This window comes from Squalius cephalus (assembly GCF_949319135.1).
Source record: "Squalius cephalus genome assembly, chromosome: 20".
Lineage (NCBI taxonomy): Eukaryota > Metazoa > Chordata > Actinopteri > Cypriniformes > Leuciscidae > Squalius > Squalius cephalus.
This window is the reverse complement of record NC_137141.1, coordinates 12,157,816-12,182,673: the sequence shown is the minus strand read 5'-3', so window position 1 is coordinate 12,182,673 and position 24,858 is coordinate 12,157,816. Positions and strand designations below refer to the sequence as shown.

General features: G+C 38.7%; 2 protein-coding genes across 2 annotated transcripts; one reads left to right on the top strand and one right to left on the bottom strand.

The window, feature by feature from the left end:
• The first annotated feature begins 4,816 nt into the window (after positions 1-4,816).
• sstr1a (somatostatin receptor 1a) lies at positions 4,817-6,992 on the top strand. The gene has a single exon (XM_079853030.1). It carries the CDS (start codon positions 5,079-5,081, stop codon positions 6,180-6,182), a length of 1,104 nt encoding a protein of 367 aa, XP_079709156.1. The 5' UTR covers positions 4,817-5,078; the 3' UTR covers positions 6,183-6,992.
• Positions 6,993-7,868: 876 nt separating this feature from the next.
• On the bottom strand, positions 7,869-11,149 carry clec14a (C-type lectin domain containing 14A). Its single transcript, XM_079853028.1, has one exon. It carries the CDS (start codon positions 11,111-11,113, stop codon positions 9,977-9,979), a length of 1,137 nt encoding a protein of 378 aa, XP_079709154.1. The 5' UTR covers positions 11,114-11,149; the 3' UTR covers positions 7,869-9,976.
• Positions 11,150-24,858: the final 13,709 nt, after the last annotated feature.

Genomic DNA, 24,858 nt, shown 5'->3' with positions numbered 1-24,858 from the left:
TCCTCACTATGCTTTAGGATGATATATACACACGTCCTCTTCCAGGCAGATTCATAACATCTTTAGTTGGTTGGAACTTATTAATTATTGCCCTGATGGTGGAAATGGGGATTTTCAATGCTCTAGCTATTTTCTTACAGTCACTTTCTATTTTGTGAAGCTTGACAATCTTTTGCTGCACATCAGAACTATATTCTTTCGTTTTACTCATTGTGATGGATAATTAAGGGAATTTGGCCTTCAGTCATGGCTAGACAATTTCATGTTCCTAGTCACCCTGGTGTACTAAAATTTTTAAATCTGAATTGGAATATACTTCAGAGATAGTTTACTCATAATAATTTCTAGGGGTGCCAATGATTGTGGCCAACGTGTTTTGGAGAAAAACATTTATTTAATAATGTGATGATTTTTTTTCCCCCAATTTAAATTGTTTTACTTAAATGAAAGGTTTGATTTTTTTGTGAATGTTTTGAATAAAAGTCCAAAAGGATAAACAATGCAGATTTACCAAGAGTATTTACCAAGAGTGCCAATAATTGACCATGTATGTAAGCTTAGGTTTTGGACTGCATAAGAGCTGCGTTTTGTTTTCCGTCAACCAAGGACTAAAGTACCTGCAGATTCTCATTCATCTCAGTAGCAGATGGTCAGCTGGTTTGTGCAGCTCAATAGTAAACAACCTTCATTTGACTTCATGCAGTTCTGGTCTCTGGTCAAACATCTACTATAATATAATTTTTTGCCGATTTACATGTTTGTGAATGCTTTCATTTAATCAGAATACATTTGATCATCAATGGAGTGAGATGCTTTTTTCCCTCAAGAGTTTGAGTCAGAAGTTTGACTAAATTATTAGCAGAAGTTTAATACTTAGGATTTAGAACGAACTCTAACTAGAATTCTTCATATTTATTAAGTGACAAACAATGTGAAACAGTTAAAAAGTTGATTTATTAATTCACTGACTATAGTTAAATCAAAGTTCTAACTAACTGAGGTTCTAACAGCTGGACCCGAACAGCTGTATCTGATGTCTGAAATCCCTATTTGAAGCATTCAGGTCACCTTATATGACACTCGGCAGAAACGCTGGTCTTAACTAGATGGAAAGAAAGAAAACACCTGCTGAATGATCTGGCTCCTCTCCAGTTCAGAGAGAGAGAGATGGAGAGAGGCTCAGAGAGAAGAGTGTGAAGACAGCCATCTGCTCCTCACATGTTGTGCTCTGACTGAGCTCATTACATTTCAAGGACAACACAAGTCTCCATCTGTGAGGAAAAAATGAGGTATCACTCAAATTCTCACAAAAGAGTTTCAGAATTTTGCAATCTCGTCCTATTTTCAAGCATTTTGAAATGGAGTGTCTTGGGGGTGAAAAAGGTCAAATTATTCCAGCGTGAAATGGTTATTTAACATGTCTAACATGTCTTACCAGGTGTCTTCCTTTACGAATAGAATCCAGTTGACCATTAACTTTGCTTTCAAGCGACATCTATGTTTTCTTACAGATCAGACGGATGACAAATTGTTTGTGTTCCTCATTTGTAAGTCACTGTGGATAAAAGCATCAGCTAAATGAGTAAATCTAAATGTTTGCTCACAGCTGATGATTAAATATCCCAAAATTCCATTGACCTTTGAAAAATTGTAATTTAAAGTTACGTCCACCATATTAGGCGTCTTTAATGCAATGCAAACATTGTTTTTAAGAACTAAAATTAATAATTTGTTATTTAATTAATTTTTAATTATATACACAAATTATTAGGTATACCTGTTCAACTGCTCATTAACACAAATATCTAAGCCAATCACATGGCAGCAACTCAATGCATTTAGGCATTTAGACATGGTCAAGATGACCTGCTGAAGTTCAAACTGAGCATCGGAATGGGGAAGAAAGGTGATTTAAGTGACTCTAAATGTGGCATGGTTGTTGGTGCCAGATGGGCTGGTCTGAGTATTTCAGAAACTGTTGATCTACTGGGACTTTCATGCTCAACCATCTCTAGGGTTTACAGAGAATGGTCTGAAAAAGAGGAAATATCCAGTGATTGGCAGTTCTGTGGGCGAAAAGGCCTTGTTGAGGTCAGAGGAGAATGACCAGACATGGTTCAAGGCAAGGCAAGGCACTTTTATTATTTAAAACAGCCACTGCTGACCAAAGTGCTGTGCAATCACTTCAGACAATAAAATACATAAATACAAAAACACACAGGAACACACACAAATTCATAAAATTACATTGAACCAAAAGCCAGAGAGAAAAAAATAAGTCTTTAGTGAGGATTTAAAGCTATCAACATTGGAAGACAGCTTTAAGTGTTCCGGCAAATCATTCCACAGACGTGGAGCAGCAACAGAAAAGGCACGATCACCCTTTAACTTCAATCTATATTGTGGCACAGTCAGCATCAGTTTGTTTGAAGACCTTAAGGGCCTAGAACATTTCCGGTGGAGAAGAAGATCTGTAATGTAGTGAGGAGCCTGGCCATTTAACCCCTTATACACATACAACAAAACCTTGAACTTAACACTGTATTCGACTGGCAACCAATGAAGCGAAGCAAGAACAGGCGAAATATGTTCCCTAGCGTTTTGTACCAATTGTAGGCGGGATAAGGAGGACTTAGCCACACCAAGGTACAGTGAGTTACAATAATCCAGCCTGGAGGAAATAAATGCACGAATCACTGTCTACAAATCGTTTACTATTATAAACGCTTTCAATTTCGCCGCCAGAATCCTGACCAGGACTATAGGGATCACATCACTCCTATTTTGGAGTCCTTACACTAGCTCCCTGTCAGGTTTCGGGTTGATTTTAAAATCAACTTTGCATGCTTTGCATGGTCTTGCTCCTCAATATTTGTCAGAACTGTTAATCCCCTACATCCCAACGCGTGATCTCCGCTCCTTCGAAGCTGGTCTTTTAACTGTCCCGCCAACTCGTTTAAGATCTATGGGTGATGGGGCTTTCTCTTCATTTGCTCCAAAACTGTGGAACTCTCTGCCCTCTGAGATTAGGCAAGTGGAATCTCTCATTGTTTTTAAAGTTTTTTTTTCTATACCACTTACTTATGCAATTTATTTGATAACATTTTATTTTTGTATTGTATATTTGAATGTACTTCTCTTTTATGAATGCTTTTATATTGTTGTATTTCTCTTTTATTTTTTCTTATTTTTGTGAAGCGCTATAGAAAATAAAAACTCAACAACCGAGGTCTGCAGAAGAGCATCTCTGAACTAACAACACGTCCAACCTTTAAGCAGATGGGCTCCAGCAGCAGAAGATACACCACTGCCACTGCTGTCAGCTGAGAACGGGAAACTGAGCCTACAAATGCACAGGCTCACCAAAATTGGACAGTAGAAGACTGGAAAAAAAAAGTTTCCTGGTCTGATGAGTCTCGATTTCTGATGTGACATTCAGATGATAGGTCTTAAACAACATGAAAGCATGGATCCACCCTGACTGTATCAATGGTTCCGGCTGCTGGTGGTGTAATGGTGTCAGGGATACTTTCTTGGCACACTTTGGGCCTTTTAGTACCAATTGAGCACCGTTTAAACTCAACAGCCTACCTGAGTATTGTTGCTGACCATGTCCATCCCTGTGTCTCATCTTCTGTGGGCTACTTCCAGCAGGATAACGTGACATGTCATAAAGCTCAAATCATCTCAAACTGGTTTCTTGAACATGACAATGAGCTCACTAAACTCAAGTGGCCTCCAAATATAAAAAATGGAAATCCACATAGCCTATTACACGTCACTTCACTTCTAAGGATTTGCAGTACAGAGAAAAATATATATATAAATATGGATAAAAATGCACATTCAGAGTTGATGTTATATGGATCTGAAACTTTTTTTTCCCATCTAGTCCCTCGAAAAGCATTCAATTTCACTGCAGCTGGATTATTTTCTTTAGATCTGGATCCATCACTAGGTGGTGCCAGAAATAAGCACAGATAAGCTTCTTCTTCACACTCAGATTGCTTTGTTGTTATTTTAAGGCATGTTGTGCAATATAGGAAGAGTGTATAAAGAATATGGCAACAATCACAAAAGATGCCTATATCAGGGTTCCCTTGAATAACTCGAGACTCAAAATACTGAGCCTTTCATTTATTCAGTGGACCTTTTGTTAAACCTCTTGCTTTGTCATATAAGATGAACAATGTGTTTTATTCAATTTTGGAGGGAAGGGGCATTAAGACGAGCTATGAATTTTAAACAACTAGTGTGGAAACTAAGCCTTCCTGTTCTTTTGACACTGTAAACAGAGCATTAACTGCAGTCTGTCTGCACTGGGGAAGAAAATTGGCCGTATAAACAAATTTCACTCCGAAATTGCTAGTAAATTTCACTAATAATTACAAAGTATTGGCAAGTAACAATGAAAATTAAACATGAAATTTTCTTTCTTGAAACTGGGTGTGTGACTGCATGAGCATAGGTTGGGTTTCTAATAAATATTATCCTAAACATAAATATACACAGTTATTTCCAGGGTGCTCTGAACAGTTCCGTTACTTGCCAGGTCAGGAAATCTCCTTATTCTCCGACCAAAACGATCAGTTCAATTTTTTTATTTTGTCCACATTTGAAGATGTTACTAATAATAACAAAAACGAAGGCAAAAAGAAGAAGAAAAGTTCGTCCCAACTATACTAATAAACATATAAGCTATCAGAGTGATTTTAACATAGGCAACAGGAAAGACAAAAGATTGTTTGAATCTCTTTATTTTATTGGAAATGGCTTCTTCTTTTCTTTTTTTAATCATTATGCATTTCTATGGACATTGAAAAGATGGCCTAGATGTCGTCAGGAAACTATTTTTGTTTCTCAGACACGCAGTCAAACACACCAGCAGCTGATGGCGTCATGTTACACGCGTGACGTCTGTGAATGTGATGCATGTGGATGTGGAGTAACTGTCCGTGGTGCTGAAACCGCCGCAGCGTCGGGATGCGCGTTCCGGAGTCGCGAGGCATCAATGCGCGCATCGTTTGAGCTCGTATTTCTATACTTTACATCCATAGAAGACTCAAAGCAGTGTCGGAATGCTGCCCAACGACACCTTCAAGAACCTGGAGGATGGTTTATATCTGTTAAACTCCTCCAGCAACGAGACGCATAACGCGGATTCTCACGGCAGCAGCGCGATCTTCATCTCCTTCATCTATTCCGTGGTGTGTCTGGTGGGACTCTGTGGGAACTCGATGGTGATTTATGTGATCTTTAGGTATGCCAAGATGAAAACTGCGACGAACATCTACATTTTGAACTTGGCGATCGCGGATGAGTTACTCATGTTAAGTGTGCCCTTTTTAGTCACCTCTTCTTTACTTCATCACTGGCCCTTTGGTTCGCTTCTGTGTCGTTTGGTTTTAAGTGTTGATGCCATTAACATGTTCACCAGCATCTATTGTCTCACCGTGTTGAGTATTGATCGCTACATCTCCGTGGTGCATCCCATCAAAGCCGCCCGGTACCGGAGACCCACCATCGCCAAAATGGTCAACTTAGGAGTCTGGATGTTCTCCATCCTGGTCATCCTACCCATCATCATCTTCTCCACCACTGCACCCAACTCTGACGGATCGGTGGCTTGCAACATGCAGATGCCTGAGCCCGAGCGTCAGTGGATGGCTGTGTTTGTGATATACGCCTTTCTGATGGGCTTTCTCTTCCCTGTCATTGCCATATGCATGTGCTACATCCTCATCATAGTGAAGATGCGCGTGGTCGCGTTGAAAGCGGGCTGGCAGCAGCGCAAAAAGTCCGAGAGGAAGATCACACTGATGGTGATGATGGTGGTGACAGTGTTCGTGATCTGCTGGATGCCTTTTCACATCGTGCAGCTGGTGAGCGTGTTCGTCCAGCAGCACAATGCCACTCTCAGTCAGCTGGCTGTGATTTTGGGATATGCCAACAGCTGTGCCAACCCCATCCTGTACGGATTCCTGTCGGACAACTTCAGACGCTCCTTCCAGAGGATTTTATGCCTCCGATGGTGGGAAAACGCCACGGAGGAGCCCATAGATTACTATGCCACGGCTCTGAAGAGTCGAGGATACAGTGTGGATGACTTTCAGCCGGACAATCTGGAATCGGACAGCACGTACAGGAATGGCACCTGCACATCCAGAACTACAACTATGTAGGATTCTGTATTGCAGCATGAAACTTTTGTTATCTGTTGTCATTGCAGTATATGTTTTTATTTTTTATTGGTCAGACTTTATAATAACTTTCATTATTGACATTATTAGACCATATAATGCTTAATCAGAAGTTAATGTGCTTTTGATTGCGCATGAAATTTCAGTTAACCATTCAGGGGTCGGGAACCGTTTTTGACCAAAGAGCCTTTTTTGTTTATCCATGTTAATGCATTTTTCCAGCCAATATAGCCTATATATATAACATATATATAAACACACAAACACACACACACATGTGTGTGTGTGTGTGTGTGTGTGTGTGTGTGTTTATATATACTATTTCAATAATAGTACATTTATTAGGTCCATAGACAACTGAAAACAAATAAATATGCAACAAACAATAAACAAGTTGCAATATGGAATTAATTGTGCAGGGGAATTAACATTGTGAGTTTGAGTTACCACCTGAGTCGTATAAATCCTCTTCTTCTTGTGAGTGAGTGAGTGAGTGAGTGAGTGAGTGAGCGAAGAACAACGCGCAGTGCTTACGGTGAACGTGATTTCACCAAGTACCACCTGTTCCTGGATCAACATCTTTGTTGATCCTGGAACAACTTTCCAATCAACCAATCAGATTTGAGGGACAAGTTTACAGTTTATGTCAAGTTTAGGCTTAAAACCAGGGTGAGGTGCTTCAACGTCACCTATCATTTCCCTCTGATTTTAGGGAAAAGTTTGGGTAGGGCTAGGTTTAGGGGTAGGGACTAAATTTTGGGGCAGGAATGTTATTCCAGGATCAACTAAATATGTTGATCCAGGAACATGTCTTACTTGGCAAAATCACGGTGACCCAGTGGTTACATTGACTACGTGAATACTCACCAAGGTGGGCGTTTTGACACATTCTGTGGGTAGGCTACAGGCTACTTGTCCATGTTCGGCTCGGAGCGCGCGCAGAAATCATTCTGTCAGTAGCAGAAATGTCTCTTGGCACAGCACCAGTTTCAATAAAATTATATGTTTCAGTCCAGTCACTAATAGCCTATTTTTACATTTTCGCTGCTATTCTAAAAATAGTTTTCACCTTTACCACAAACAAGTTAGCTGCCTGAATCTGAGTGCAGGAGCTCTATATGATCGCTGTTGTGACGCTCGAACCCCACTGAACACGCACTTTGGCACGTACTGCCTACAACTTGAAATATATTATTAGCCTATTCTAAACTTTTCTTTTCATTAACTTCGGTAGGTAGCCTACAACATAGTTGTAATTGGTTCCTTTTTCTGCAGAAAGCTGATCTCTATTGATGTGTCCATTTTTTTTATTGATCATTTATTGGTAAAGGGTGGCTTGTAGGTTCCCGACCGCTGCATATGTTGACTTATTAATGGAAGCTATTAGAAAGTAGGCTATGTCGATATGGAAATTATATGTGACGCTCCGATAAAAAAAGAAAAGAAAAGAAAAGAAATATCCACAGCCAAACATTTAGATGCTGTTTAAAACTGAATAAAACGGAGGGGGAGTCTTGCACTCTCAGTGTATTAGCCTATGTGATAAAACCTGATTTGTATTTTCTGAAGGATAGGATACTTGTGCTCGCAAAGCAGGAACAAAACAATGCTACAGTTTTCGGGTTTTATGTTTTGGTTCTGTTTAATGAAATCAGAGCCGCTTCGCTTTGTCATGACACTCAGCCAAAAGTATGCAAATATATGAAAGAAAGAAGACCAATCAAAATACAGTATGCAAATATGACGTCACCGCAGTCAGTGAAGTTTTGAGTGTACAGTTCTATCAGTGTTGGTCAGTGAACGTTTTTCAACATTTAATGTTATTTTTTGTTGTTGTTAAATAAGTGTTAAGTTGGCCCCCCAAAAAAGGACTACACTTTTTTATATATGTGGCACAGGTTCATTGTAGAATATTCTATTTCAAGTGAAACCGTTGAATGAGAAGGTTTGGAAAGTTCATTAAACCTAAATGTTATGTGTTTGACTGTAAGCCTGATCCTGACAGTGAAGGTGAGATATCTGATCTGAAGCCTGTGAGAAACGTTTCCATTGCTGTACTTCTGTTTGTGCCTCTGAAGGGAATATGTCTAATACAAGGCTGATCTATGGCTAATCCTTAGTGTAATTCATTTCACCCACAATGTGTAGCCTATATTTATTCAATTATGCTTTTGAATTGTGAAATATTAACAAAACCTCACCATGATCATAGTTTACATAAAAGGTGATATACTTAGCCCCTACCTGTTTCACCTTTTCAAAAATATTAATTATTATAGCCTATTTTCTTTGTTAAAGGTGCACTCAATACCTTTTCTAGAATAAAGACAAGAATAGCACTTTTTACAAATATATTTTAAATGATTAAAGAATGATAAAAAATAAAAAAGTTATAAGGTGGCTATACACTCAAGCCCATTTCCATTGTGCCCACAAACCAAAAAATACTGTCTGCGTCCGAAATCGCATACCATAGCCTATCTTGAGTAGGAAGGCTACTTGAATAAGTAATTACTTCGCGACTACTAAAAAAGTAGCCTATATTCTCTGTAGTATGGGTGTGTGTGTAGCCTAGTATTAATGTAATCTGGACGTATTACATTCGCCATGTGACCCACCAGCGTCATTTGCGTCAATTCACTGCCATTCATAAATCCTCTCCCGTGGCCTCATGGGATAGTAAAGTGTATTATTGTATATGCACACTTCAGAATCTCGCCAGAAGTAGTAGGTCATCCGTGTACTTTTTAACTACTCTTTTATAAGTAGGCTACTGTGAATTCGGACTTACTTCTTTTGTCACATACTGTTTTTCACCTACTATATGCGGTTTCGGACGCAACCACTGAGTGCTCCATTAAAGCTGCTTCAAGTGATTTCAGCGCCCCTAGCGGCACTAAACGGAATTGAACAATATTAACCCGACTCACGAACTCACACCAGAGCCACGCCAGTGGTCGGATTCTTGCTTGCTGTTTACAGGTAGTCACAGAAACAAATATGATCTCTCAGGACACCTATTTCAGCTCAATCTGTCAGGAAATAGAGACATTTACGTGTGGTATTACATCAGCTTAAACATCCATTTATTTTATTACAGGTAAAAAGGCACAAGTAAAACTTTCATGTTGTGAAACATACCAGTAATATTTAATTAGAAAACAGGTCCAATGACAGTTTTATCACAATATCTTCAGTAACACTTTACAATAAGGTTCCATTTGTTCCATTCAAATCAAAATATGTATTTGTTCATATTTTTCAACGGACCTGAGCTAACATGAATAACAATGATTTTTATTTACATGTAATCGAACAAATGTATTGCTCATCTTTAGTTAATGTTAGTTATGTATGTGTTCGTGTGATTAAATGAACAGAGACAACATCAAAACTGGATGAAAAGCCGTGAACCGGCTAACGCTTTTAATCTTCTTACCACATCTTCTACAGTTCTTACATCTCCACAGGTGCATTCAATATCAGCGATGAAAGAGTAAACAAAGACAGAGTACGCTTCTCAGAAATCTAATTACCAACTATGTGGCCTAGATAGGATTAATCCATATTATCAACATAAAGACCCTGATTTCAACCATGAGAGTAAAACAGACAGAATGGCAAATGAAATTTAAAGGCAGTAATTATACAGCACTCTTGTGCCTCTAGACCTCACACCTGAAAGTTCTGAGAGAGGAATATCTTCCAGTAAGCACCCTCCATGGTCTAGAGGTGTCACATTGAATTATCTTTCACATTTGCACAGTCTTTTCCACTTAAGTTTCCTCTTTTTCATTCACCTTCTCCATGGAGCTGGATCCATTCAGAGCCACAGCCTCCGCCTTCCTCTGGGACAGTTTTGTGGACCTCCTCCTGATGCAGCCTTTCACGATGGCCGCTATGATCACCAGCAGCACGATGAAAATCAGCAGCGCTATAATCACAGGTACTATGATATTTGAAACATCTCCAGCTCTCTCCTCAATGTGTACATCTGTCTCATTCGTTCTGACATCTTCAGGCAGAGACGTAGGTTGAGTCAGCACAGATTTGCCCCTGTTAATGTTTGAATAATCATTGCTTTTCAGATCAGTGGTGGGTGGCTTTGATCCATCACAATCATCCTTGTCATTGTCCGAACATGCACATTTGTAGGAGCCTTCTGTGTTCAGGCATCTGTGTGTGCATGGTTTGGATTCTTCGCATTCGTTTACATCCACACAGCTTCCGTATGCATCCCTCCTGTAGCCTTTTTCGCACTCCAGGCAGAGTTGCGATATATCCATGTTTTTGTTGTCGAACACAGTCCAAACTAGATCTTTTGAGCATTTTAATGTGAATCTGGCACCAGAACCACAATGAACATAACATGTGTCCGTATCATTTGGGTAGCTGATTATGTCATGTGTGCCAAGTATTTCTGGTCGACGGCACGTCACCGTAACGTTTCGTTTACAAATGAAAGGAAGTTGCTGTTTGCAGTTGTCATCGACAAACCCATTGCTTGTTGCAGCAGTTTTACCATATTTCACTGAAAGCAGCCCACAACGAATATCTGTGCAACTATTTAAAGGTTCTGTCTCCCATATTTTAACATCAGACTGAGTGCTGTCGTCTACCGTCCAGGTGAATCCTTTAAGAGGCAAATCTTTTCTATAACAGACACCTTTATGCCTCTTTAGTCCAATCCAGAACGACGTGGCAGTTTTGTTATTCTTGTCCCAGATTGTTTTCAGAATCTTTTCCATTTCCTCTTCTTTCGGAATGTTGGTCAGGAAACTTCCAGGTAGGCAATGACTCTGAGCAGCACTGAATGAGAGTTTGTTCAAATGAACACTGTAGGATGATTCAGGCAAGCAACATGCCATGTTGAGAAAGCTCATAAGATATAATCCTGCTGTCCAGAATTCCATGTCTAGACCTCCCTGCCTGAATGCTCTCTGGCTGGAACTAAATGACAATGTTTGCTTTTTCCCCTGGCTTTCTTAGCTGCCCTTGTGAGGCTCTCCCAAGACAACAAGCACAGGAAGTCTGTTCAGCCTTGATAGAGCCTTTCACTTCCTTTTGGGTGGTGGTGCTGCCGAAGCAAAACAATCGCAACTATGAACAAAATTGGTTGCTGGTGAAACTAAAGCTTCCATAATACACAATCCCACTTCCAGACTCCCACAGTAGAGTGATAGATGAGCTCAGGCCAAAAGGAAAAATCTATATTCCTTGGCACAGGTCTGATAAACTGCTCATTCATCCACACCCATCTCCTTCTTGAGGGTTTTAGGTTTCAATACCTTGGAAACATCACAACTATCTAGCCTAGCAGGCTGTTTGTGCCGCATAAAGATAAGTGTAACATTTTTCCTATTTATTTAACTTGCTAATTGTGTCTGTAACAGTATCCTTTGACAAAACAGCTCTGGGAAAAAAAAATCCCGGAAGCATTGCTCATTGCATTAGGGAATGCTCTTTACAGTAGTACTATACCTTTGTTTACATGTCGCACTCAACACTGTCAGATTCAAATGTGTGTTGATTGACCTCAGCGTGTGTTTTCAAGAACTCACATGGGACTAATGCGGTGTTGAATGTCCCATGACTAACACAGTATTATTCTGTCCTTCCAACAGGCCGCTTCGTGAAAGACCAGCAGATGCTTCCTGGAGGAAATGTCAATGAATGGCAGGAAGTGAGGTTGCAGGAGCACTTGATTTTCTGTTCTACAGTCTGGAGTGTCAGAGAGGTGGGGAATAAGGACAGGAAATGGAATTATGGGTAACAGGAAAACCAGTATGCCAAGACAGAGCAAAGAACAAAAAGTTGAACTAAAGGTGGTAGACAATACAGGTGTTTTGGGAGAGCTCTGCTGTTTTGTGAGCCAACAATTAACAATCAAACCAACTTTTTAAAAATAACTTTTCTGTTGCTTTTTTAAGTGAATATTTTACTAGTTATTCCGCCTACCAACCACCTATAAAACGCCTTAACAACAGCATAGCAATGAGCAAGCAGCGATTAAGGGGCCAACTAGAGGCCAAGATCAAGGCAGGGAGCATCAGACCAAAAGCAAAAATGAGTAGAGACATTTTAAGCAAAATTGTTGAATGCCCATAAATACTACAATCACTTGTAATGTGACATAATTGCTTATTACCTTTGACCCATACATTTGACCAAAATGTCAAATCGTTCCAGAGATACAGCTTTAGATGCAGTTTGGCATTATCCCAGTTTGGTCTATTGACACTAAATCCATAATTATTTTCCGACATGGACTGAAAATTATCTATTATAATCAGTTTCATTATAATAGGTATGCTGCATCGAATCTAAAGAGACTAGTCTCATGATTTTTGTTCAAAACTGTTAAAAAAACATTAAAAAACATTTTTTTTTATCTTCTGACCACTAGGTGGCACTGTGGCGAAACTGTGCAGATACTCTCAGGCCATAGTTGTCATAACACACACCATGATTGGTCAGAATATACTTAAGTGTTGCAAAGATATTGCCTCATGTCTATTTGGCGTTGAATTCGTTTGAGTGTTTTTCGAGAGCAGTTTGATGAATCAACTTGAATTCCATGTTTGTTTTTTTTGTCAGCATGGTCTGAAGATGATACAACTACATTTTTGTGGAAATCGGAACAACGGTTTAGGAGGAGTTAGAAAAAGTAGGTTTTTAAAGAAAAACTAAATAGCGGACAGGAAGTTCAGCCGACTATGGCAAAATTGGTATCTATTTTCTCAGTATGACTCAGGGAATATATCAAGATCAGTTTCAATAAGATATTTTTTTTCATTACCCAAAACGGGTAACACTTTATTTCGATAGTCCACTTTAGACATTCTACTAACTATAAGTAACTTTGCAACTACATGTCAACTAACTCTCATTAGAGTATTAGTAGACTGTCTGCTTAATATCTGATAACACTTTATTTTGATGGTCCCCCAACAGATATTCTACTGACTACAAGTAACTTGGCAACTACAAGTCAACTTATTCTACTAACCCGAACCCTAACACCAAACCATAACCTAACAGACTACTGACAGTCTACTACAGTTAGTAGAATGTTTAAAGTGGACTATCGAAATAAAGTAGAACCTTCAGGTAATCGTGCCGAAGACACATATCTAGTTTTGTAACGATACGCCAATGCGCTCGTAAAATATATAATTTTACGTCAAAGTTCAAAATGGCCGACGCCCAAAATCGCCAACTTGGGAGAATTTCATATCGTCTCTGACTCGGCATGCCACCTCGAATCTAAAGAGAGTTTTGTAATTTTCTGTCAAACTGGTCAGACGTTGTAAGCAAAAATGTATTTATTCATATCTCCTGACCACTAGGCTGCACAGTGGCAAAAGGTATTGCATGTACCCTCAAGTCAGGCTTGTGATTACACGTACTAAGTTTGTTCTGAATACGCTATAAGCATTGCGGAGATACACCCTCACATCCATTTTGGCATGCTCTATGTCAAATTCGTTCACACATTATTTGAGAACGGTTTGACAAAAAAAAATTGAATTCCATGTTTTTTTGTCACCATGGTCTGAAGATCTTTAAAATGTTTGTGAAAATCGGATGGTCAAGGGGGAGTTGGAAAAAGTAAGTTTTTTCAGAAAATTCAAAATGGTGGTATATTTATCATGACAGTTGGTGGCACTAGAGGGATTGAGTTACAGAATCCAAAATTGCTGTGGTTAATGTTAGGACTGTCGTCTATCTGTGTGCCTGTTCTTTACTGTTCTTTAGTAGGTGGTATATGTGTGTATTTATAAAAACATAAATTTCACATTCTCTAGTACTGAATTCCTCCTACGGCAAATCTTGAAGGAAGACAGCTAGTGAGTCATGATTTAATTAAAAGTGGGTTTGAAAGATACAGAAAGACAAAAAAATGCTAAACTGTTAACTTAAAGTGGTGGTTGATTATGATTTCACTTTTTTAACTTTAGTTAGTATGTAATGTTGCTGTTTGAGCATAAACAACATCTGCAAAGTTACAATGCTCAAAGTTCAAAGCAAAGGGAGATATTTGCTTTTAAAGAAATCACTTTTTAAGGACTACAACAAATGGCTGGTTGGGACTACACGACATTCCTCCTGGGTTAGTGACATCACCAACCCTAAAATTTACATAAACCCCACCCCCGGGAACAAGATTTATAGATTATCAAGACAGAATATGCTAATCAATGACTAGAAGATAACAACACATAAGCTACATAAATTTATCAACTAACCATTCAGAAACGTCCTGTTGCATTCTTCATGTTGTCTCCTCTTCTTGAGTCTCTCCATCATTGTCTAACTCCGGTTTGAACATAAAAGGCTAAAAGATTTTGAATTTTTCAGTGCATGTCTGTGTGAGTGCAAGCTGTTGTAGCTCCTCCCCCTGTGCCGGGAGCAGCAGCTCATTTGCATTTATCACCCTCAAAAATTGACAATTTTAACATGCTATATAAACATATCTGTGGGGTATTTTGAGATAAAACTTCACATACACACTCTTGGGACATGAAAGACTTATTTTACATCTTGTGAAAAGGGCATTATACCACCCCTTTAAAAAAGCTGCTTACTTCATCAGCTCCAGACAGCTTACATCACAACAACCCTGCAGACATGAATAACTTAGTTGCATTGCTTGTTGGCGCTGGTCTGATGCTCTGCCATGCTGTGCAACAGCTGGTGAGGTTAGTCAATCTGCTATTATGGTTTTCAATTATTCCCTTTCATGCAGTGTGTAATATAGCTGTTTGTGAATGTAAACGTTCTGTAAAGTTGTAAAGTCAAAAGTGCACGATAAATAAAGTTATTGTCTCCCAAAAGAAAGAATCGACTCTGAACTGCCTTTATGAGTTGTTTTTTATTCGAATCCCACTGCTTTACGGTTCTACGTCACTAGAAGATACATTTGCATAATGCCCACCTATGTTGTTTGTTGCCCACCTGCGAACAACTTAACCAGCCCACAAACAAGTCATTTTACGTACGACTTCTTTTAAATTCTCGGAGTTCAACAGGTCAGTACCCAGTTTATTTGGATAAGCTTGCTCCTCAGAATCAAAACCTGTAAGTATGAATAATTATTGATGTTTATATTTTCTACCGGGTGTTCAAAATACTTCATTTTGTGTTATATATTGTGTAAGTTTCCGGCTAACCAGCTAACTCACGTTATTATTATCTTACTAAAATAATAGCAGCTGTGGGCCACTATTACCTATTGTGACACTATTGTCTGTCGTTCTTACTACTTTTTGTAATGATTTAGGATGAAGCAAGATTTGTTGTACAAACATTTGCTACATCAGTCATTCACGTTAGTGCTGGGCAAACATATGCACCATTATTGATGCACTTAATACAGTTCCTACATGTGCACTGCAAAAAAACATAGACTGTAAAAAATAGCTCTTGTTAATGCTGATGGTGAGGAATTACAGTTGAAACATATAATGTACCTCAAACTGAGTAGCGTATCACTGAGAAACGCCCTGCTTACGTCGTCCTTGCGATGGAGGTTCGGTTTGAATAACTAGTTCTTTTAATGTTTCATCATCGGACTCGCGCTCGTATAGAGCTGGTAAGTCCCGCCCCTTCCGCTAACCCCACTGGACCTCTAGGTTGAACAATCGTCAATGCAAGTGAATGGGAGAAAATAATTATTTTCTGGTCCCGTTTGAATTGTGCCATGAATGTGAACATATGTTGTCTGTGAATTTTTAATATAATTTTTCGTGTAAAGAATGCTACAATTTAGCGGGTAGAAGTTTGATACGGTTAGACTTTGTGTGAGAGCACTTTGTGGACTACAACTCTTCGCTGCTTTCGACACGTTTGAAACGTCACCACCACTCGCACACGGACACTAGCTCACGGATCCCGCTAAACATGGCTGCGTCTTTGGTGCACTTCACTAACTTCTTTCAGGGAGAGGACAAAATCGTTGAGGTTGGCGAAAACCACGGGTAAGTCAACTTTATGGGGTGACGTCACATAGGCGACATGTAGTCTTTCTCGTTATGTCTTTTCCACAACTGCTAGCCAAAGAATCATACAATATACTGTCAAACTCGTAACATGAAAAATTATATAAAAAATTCACAGACAACATATGTTCACATTCATGGCACAATTCAAACGGGACCAGAAAATAATTATTTTCTCCCATTCACTTGCATTGACGATTTTTCAACCTAGAGGTCCAGTGGGGTTTTACGGATGGGCGGGACTTACCAGCTCTATTGATATGGTAAAATCAAGGTCATCGTTACTGTCTTTACAGTTCAGTTATGGTAATGGGCGTGTAGCTTCCGACAGGTGCTGTATAAGGTAGACCAATCACAACAGAGAAGAGCAGACCAATCAGAGCAGAGTAAGCTCTCGGAAAGGAGGGATTTAGAGAGACTGATTTATCCGACGAGTCATTTGAGAATCACTGAACAATGTGGTGATGTGCACTGTATGTTATGAGAAAATGAGACTGTTTTTTTTTACTTTTGATGCATATAACCTGTTGTAGGAGACCTCCAAATCAAAATTAGGAACAGCATAATTGGGGCACTTTAAGCAGTCCAGCACCAAAAACACAACATATGCTGGTCTTTTGAGCAGGAAACTGCCTCCTACATCAGCTAATACAAACACCTGATTGCCTTGACAGGTGTGTAGTTTCACTTTATCTCACCAGAAGCACACACGTAATCGAGCACATGAATAATGCTGATATGCTGTATAGAAAGATGTCAGTGGAAAAAATAGCTGGTTTAGTCACTGCACATTTTAAATACAGGCTGTCTACTACCTTGTCTACAATGTCAGACCAAAACTCAGTAGCGTAGCAAGTCAATCCTGTGCCCTTGTTTGACCCCAAACAACAGGTGCAACGAAGAGGCGTTTATAGACGTTCACTGTAGCATATCGGGAAAGCACCATGCCAAACACATTGCTTCGCAAAGGACATTATTTTCATCTGGTTAGCCTGATAAATATTATCTGTAAAGTAACAGGCCATCCACACCCAACACAAGAGCAGTTATTAGTAATAGTAAAAAAGTGAATAAAAACCTCATAAATTTAATAAACTGAATAAACCAATGAGTGCTGCATAAAATGAAATGTTGAGTGGCTTACATTGCTCTCTAAGAGAAAAAAAATGAAATATTTAAGTTTTTTTTCCCCCTTTCCTATAGATCCCTGTTTTGACGTTCTGAACAAACATTCAGGTTTTTTTTAATGTACGTGTCACGTTGAAGGCTGGTCAAATCATACAACGAATGACTCCAAACACAGGAATACGTAGGAGAAATAATACCTAACCAGACTTAACTTAAACGTTAAAGAGAACCGACAACAATTAACTGGAACATGGGGATACAAATAATTATTTATTTATTTATGTATTATTATTGAATATGAAGGTGATTATTTATGTAATAAAAACATGCAATTGTATTCATTTATTTTATCATTCAGTCTATTTTTACTTTTTATATGTTCATATTTGGTCATTTTTATAGCTTGAAAAATATTGTAAAGCATGCGACGGTAGCTATAATTCTGATTTGCTCTTGGCGGTTTAAGACTCATCATGTTTATTGTCACAGTATCAGCTCTGTGTGAAAAATTAGATCAGTGTTCTCACAGAAAATCTGTTACACAATACAGCACTGTTCAGTAGTAGGAGGGAAATGAGCCAGTTTAGTCACTGCACAATTACACAAGCTGTCTACCTCAGTGTGTACAATGTCAGGCCAAGACTTCAGATGGATGCCAGAAACTCTATAAGTACTTGCATGCAAATGCTCAGCCAACGCTTTGCAAGCATCTAGTCCTGTTGCACTTGATGTTCTTTTGTTGTAAGAGCAGTGGCAAACCTTAGCATTCAACTGACCACAGACAGTTTGTGCTCATGCCAGTTCCAGTGCCCCGTGTGGCAGGACTGAGAATGCAGTGCATTATTAATTCGGAAACATTTTTAAAAGGAATTAAATAGGCTAACACATAACTGCCTGTGTGTGTGCATTAAAATGTGAGGCACTAATGTGAGACTAGTCTAGCAATTCACTTTCATTTGAGCAATTAAGCAATCGCAGCACTCCTAATGGACCGACTAATAACTTTTCTTTAAAACTCATTCAACCACTTTGAGTTTTAATGTCAAAAGCTTTTACAAGCAGCTTTACACGTTAGATGGGGGCATCTTAGGAAGCCAGCACAGCGCAGAACTAATCATCGGGCAATTTAGAGCTGTCACTCAAACATGTTTCTTTCATGATTCAACAATTTAAAATTCACAAAATGGCTGAATACATCTACATAAAACATCCGTACAGCATTGAGATTCCCACTGGACAAACACAGCTTGTTAGAAGGGGTCCATGTGAAAGAGTCTTAAACAAGTGCCCAGATAGAGACCAAAATAAAGATGTGTTTTAGTTTCTCTAAATTTGTGTAGCACGATACACCTTGATCCTTCACTGGTGAAACTCTTATTAGATGTTGAGGACTCAAAGCAAATCCCTGTGGTCTCATTATACGTCCACTAAAAGCCTCTCCCAGGTTTGATGTTTGATCAGTTGAGCAACCTTGTATTTGATTCTATTCTAGTTAGGCTGGGGGGAAAACTAACGTTCTCAAGGTAGAATATGAGTTCTGTGCTTCACAACAGGATTCAGGCACCTGTAGGTAAGAAGAAAAAAACACAAATAAGATGTTTCTCCTGAATAGCGCTGAATTACATGAAAAGGAAATTAGTATAGAGCCTATAATCTCACGTGTCTGTAACATCTCAAACTGTTCCCAGATTTGCTTAGATAACAAAGTCTGCCATTAACAGTCAGAGATCTCGATATGAACTCAATCATTTCTCATCTAATTCTCTCAAGACCATCTGGGCTATAATTTCCACTTACTGTATGTTATCATTTGACACATTTGAGTCAAATATCCATATCTCATAAGGGGTTTCACCAGTCTCTATTTTGTGCTTTTCTTTGAAATTCTTCTTTCTTTCTTTATTTTTATATATATATTTTTAGGGCTGTCGAACGATTAATCGCGATTAATCGCATCCAAAATAAAAGTTTGTGTTTACATAATATATGTGTGTGTATTGAGTATAATTATTTTCTATATATAAATACACACACATGCATATATATTTAAGAAAAATGTGTTATTTATATGTAAAATATTTATATATAATATAAATTATATATAATATAAATATATATACACAGTATATACATGCAAATATTTCTTAAATATATACATGCATGTGTGTGTATTTATATATAGAAAATAATTATACACCGTACACACACATATAGTATGTAAACACAAACTTTTATTTTGGATGCGATTAATCGCGATTAATCGTTTGACAGCCCTATAATATTTTTATATATAATAGAACATTTTCAATTCTATTGTTTATTTATTATGCATTTTATCTATAAAATATGACATTATTTTATTTTACTATATTTATTTATTTTACTATTCTATTATTCGTATTATTATTTACTACCCTTCTATTATTATTATTTATTTTTTTAATATGTTAATATCATTTCTATAGCCTGTGAAAAATATAGCATGAGATTGTTGCTTTATAAACAATTCTGAATTGCTCTTGATGCCTGATGATTGTAGGATCTGAGACAAAGATGGCACTTCACTGAATCATAACTGAAAAATCCATAAAGTTGCCTGAAGGCTCCCACACACTACAAGATAATCCGGACGATTTTGTGCCCAATTCCTCCGACAATCCTTGGTAAAGGATTAGGTAAAGCGAGCTGACGAAAGATGGAAGAATAACACGACTTATCTCCGAACCTTTTCTTTTTTCAGATAATTTTCTGTAAAAAACGATTTTACTATTAAACTTATCACCATTTCTTCTTGCCCGTCCTCCGCCATGTTTGTTTACTCTAAAGTCACGTATGACCAAAAGAGATTTTGCGAGATTTCCCATGTTCATAGTCAGGAGTCTGGTTGTTAGTGAACAGAATCTATTAGTGTGTGCTGTGCTGTCTAGTCACCCCACACACCGGAACAAAACTGTTAAATTATTTTGTTATTATCATGTTTGTGGTCTCTCACATTTTGAAAATCATACTCTGGGGAGATTTGAAATATGATTTTTTTTTCATTGTTTCATCTTTCACATCCTTCAGCCTTTGCTTCTGAGTATTAGTAGTAGACATATTATTCAATGTGAAATAGCTAATCATCATTCGTTTATTCTTTATTATGTTTGATATGACCCAGTAATTGGCTCTTCAGGAGCTTATTGAAGCCACAGTGTCCAGTCACGCATCTGTGATGATGTGAATCAATGAGTCTCGACCCATCTGAGTTAATTAATACAATATCCAAACAGACCACACTGTCAGTTCATATTATCATAACACATGAATAAAATATGGTGACATTTACTGACCTCACAAGGGAGGGATGCATTGAGTAAACAGACACATTGTCACCAGAGTTCAAGTAATTAGTGCAAACACACTCCAGTCATGCTGTGGTAGGGCTGAGTGAGGAGCAATTGTGACCTAAGATGGCTGTCTGGTTTGTCATTATGTGTCATTAAGTGTTTGTGTTGATTTTTTGCCTTACAAGGGATTCTTGGTTCTCACAATCAATGTTAGGGATCGATAACAGCCTTTACAAATAAAAAGTCTGATGTATAGCCTAGCCTATACAACAAACAGACAGAGGTGGATTGAATACTATCTGTATAGAAAGGTAACTAAAGTCATTCCCAATCTCTAACTTGTGATTGCCTTTACTAATATCTGTCAGATAGTAAACATCAAGACTTTGTATTGCATCTTTAAAGTATGGAAACCCATTTCTGCCACATAAGAAAAAAAGTCATACGTTTGTCGTTTTATGTCATAATTATGATAAGAAAATAAAAATCTTATGTGGAGGACATTGACTTCCATTGTAAAGGGATAGGTCACCCCAAAATGAAGATTGTAAATTTACTCTCATGTCATTCAAAAATGAAGGGCTTTTTTCCTTCTGCAGAACACAAAAGGAAGATTTTTGAAGAATGTTAGGGTCTAAACAACATTAGACCCCTATGGCTATCCTTTTATGGATTTAATTTTTTTATTTAGCAATCTGTGTGGTTAAAACCTATGTCTCCCTCTTCTACTTTTGAAGCGAGAGAGGTTGACTGCCCTAACATTAAGTGATTGACAGCAATGTATTTATAATAGCTTCAGTGATAGACAGCAAAGTGTATGCTTCTGTCATCCTCGCCAATTACATTGACAACCAGTTGTCGATTGCAGTTCAGTTCATACAGCACGTAACCTTTTTAAAATTCAGCTGTGATCAGTGTTGAGAAAGTCACTTTTAAAAGTAATTAGAAGAAAGTTTTACTTTCACTTTTACTTATTACTTATTTTACTTTTTACTACAAGGAAGGGAAAAAAAAGAAACACAAATGTGATGTTTAAATTTTCATAGTCATTTTTGCCTATTGTATATGGTTGAATTGGATCATCGAAGGTCAGCAGCAAAGACATTGGTTAATAAAGTGAGATTAAATAAATAATGTATATTTGTATTATTTAAAGTCCCCCTGTAGTCAATAATTTTATCCCTTAAAATTCATCATTAAAAAAAAAATCCTTGCAAAAATGTTTCTTCATGTCTTTAAATTGCTTGAATGTAACTCTTGCATTTCACTGTTTTTATTCATTTTGAGGAATACTGAATCTGTTTTTGTGCACGTGAGATGAGTAAATTCATGCTCACATTTACTGTAGTCTAGAACTACAATAACCATCATGTTTCCACAGTGCACACAGCACCTCTTGACTTACTCTCGATTTTTCTTAAAGGGGGGGTACAATGGTGTTTCATGTATTCAGAGTTGTTTACAGTGTTAAAGAGATAGATTCTCATGCTAAACATGGGCAAAGTTTAAAAAAAATATTTTGGACGAATAACGGAGAATTTCTATGCTGAAAATCTTACTTCCGGGTTGGTACAAGTTTCGGCTGGTTTTTTTTAGATCGTGGATCTAATGACGTAGATAAGAGTGGAACTCCTTATATGAGCATTTCTCTCGGAAAAGCTCGCCCGCGCGCACGTCGACTAGAGGAGAGTGAGACCGCGCACATCAACGCGCTTCAACAGGAAATCATCGGCAGCGCTGCATAGGATTTGTTCAAGAATGTCTCCAAAAAAGTGTGTATTTGGATGTGAGGGAAAGCTTACCGTGTTCAGTTTTCCAAAGAACCCAGTGTTACAGGAACAGTGGATGCAGTTTGTTTTTCCGGGGCAGCAACGGAGTGTAGGAAGTGCGGTTGTGTGTTCTGGTCGTTTCAGTGACGAATGTTTTATTAACAAGGCTCAGGTCGACGCTGGATTTGCAAATCGTTTGCTATTAAAACGTGGAGCGGTCCCAGTGATAAAAGACCCCATTCATGTAAGTACAACTGGATCAGATTTCTGTCTTTTGCTGGAAATAAAGCACTACCGCTTGACTCTATAGCTCCGCCTCCAGGACTTCGGCTTTTTCCGGAGAGAATCGGAAAGCTGTATTTTTCTTTTCTAAATATAATAAAACTAAACACTTTTTTGAGATATTAAGGATGCACTACTACTCTATAGGTACTCAAGATTAACATGAGATTAGGTGAAACTGTGCATGTTATGTACCCTTTAAAATGGGGATAGGAGAGGTGATAGTTAATACATGGGAAAACAAAGTAACTTGCGTTCCCGTTCAGTCAGTCACATTAGATGTTTCGTCAGAACTGACTAACGCAATGGGATCTTGCCTGAGAGCCCAGTCACCTTTGAGTGGTAACAAACAAGCCAATGCACATTGGCGAGTGAGATTTGCATGGCATGTGTGGTAGATTTTTCCCTAAACCTAACTACGTCCTATAATATTTATACTCTAGCACGTCTACAGTTGACGTTGGCCGAGTCTAACCCTATACCCTAGCGTAGGGATGGGCAACTTCGGTCCTGGAGGGCCACTGTCCTACAGAGTTTAGCTCCAACCCTGAAAAAATCACCTGCCTGTAACTTTCTAGTAATCCTGAGGACCTTGATTAGCTTGTTCAGGTGTGTTTGATTAGGGTTGGAGCTAAACTCTGTAGGACATTGGCCCTCCAGGACCGAAGTTGCCCATCCCTGCCCTAGCACGTCTACACATCGACGTCGGCTGGGTGCTAATCCTATACTCTAGCGCAGGGGTGCCCAACCCTGCTCCTGCCGATCGACTGTCCTGCACAGTTTATCTCCAACCCTAATCAAACACGCCTGAAGAAACCAATTAATGTCTTCAGGATCACTTGAAAATTAAAGGCAGGTGTGTTTGATTAGGGTTGGAGATGAACTGTGCAGGACAGTCGATCGGCAGGAGCAGGGTTGGCCACCCCTGCTCTAGCGCGTCTACAGTTGACGTCGGCTGGGTGCTAATCCTATACTCTAGCGCGTCTACAGTTGACGTCGGCCGAGTCTAACCCTATACCATAGCGCGTCTACACATCGACGTTGGCTGGTTGCTAATACTTGTTTCCCTAACTAGCTTTCTTGCTGTGCAGCAATGATCGACAAACAGACTTCAGCAAATGTCCTTTAAATGCTTTAATCACGGCCAGGGGATCTCAGAGCAGTTCTCCAGAGCATCTCCCAAGAAGAAGCAAGGCCGGAGGATCTCAGACAAATTCCATTAGCTAACACGAATACAACAGTTTTTATAGAATAGGGAGGTATGGCAAAATGATATGAATTTGATTGGTTCTTCATATGCAAACCCTTCTGTTACTACTTCTGTTACTAGGAAAAGCAAACTTTGTTATAATGATTACTTTATTGTTAATCACAAGTTCTAACCTAGTCATCGTTTCATTTCCAATATTTGTTATGGGTCATAGTCAAAGGGGTATGGCAACACAACATACAACATTCAAAAACACAGGACAGAATGTTTTAGTACATTGTGTTTCAAAGTGTTAGTTTTGTTAAAAGTGAAGTAAGTTGTTAGGGCCTAAAAAGGGAAGTAAGGTTAGATGTTAGAGTTAATATTAGTTTGATATACAGTTTACTATTTTATTCATTAAAAAATCCACCACACAAGCCACTCCCCGTACGGGTATATAAGACAGCACGCAACACTCACTCATTCAAGCTTTTGCTTCGGAGCCAAGCAGTTATCTCTCTCTGCATGATGTTTTATTAACAAGGTTCGGGAGGAACACGTTCTAATGATCAAACAATCAAGTCATTCCAACTAGCTGTCAGCAATCAGTAATCAACTGGTCCACTCAATCAGCATGATTAAAGGCCTATAAATACACACAGTCGACTCACCCATATTCCTCGACGGTTATCTTGCTAACCAAGAGATACGGGGGGAGTACTCTGGGTTCGGGCCTAATTTTCCGAGCTCGGAGCCCTCCCGCCGGACAGCATGCCAAATACGCATAACTATTTATTCTCTGATTATTCGTAAGTGTGAACTCGTGAAGCTCTGACAATCATAATTTCTGTGATCCACACAAGAGGGAAGCAGTTCTGTGTTGGTGTTATGGCGTATCAGGGGTGGTTGCGTCTGAGAGAGCATTTCACAGCTAAGTGGAGCGACTGCTTCACTGGGCGC

What these genes read in the sequence shown, in the direction of transcription:
- sstr1a (XM_079853030.1), top strand. Translation starts at nt 5,079, where the DNA reads ATGCTGCCCAACGACACCTTCAAGAACCTGGAGGATGGTTTATATCTG.
- clec14a (XM_079853028.1), bottom strand. Translation starts at nt 11,113, where the DNA reads ATGGAATTCTGGACAGCAGGATTATATCTTATGAGCTTTCTCAACATG.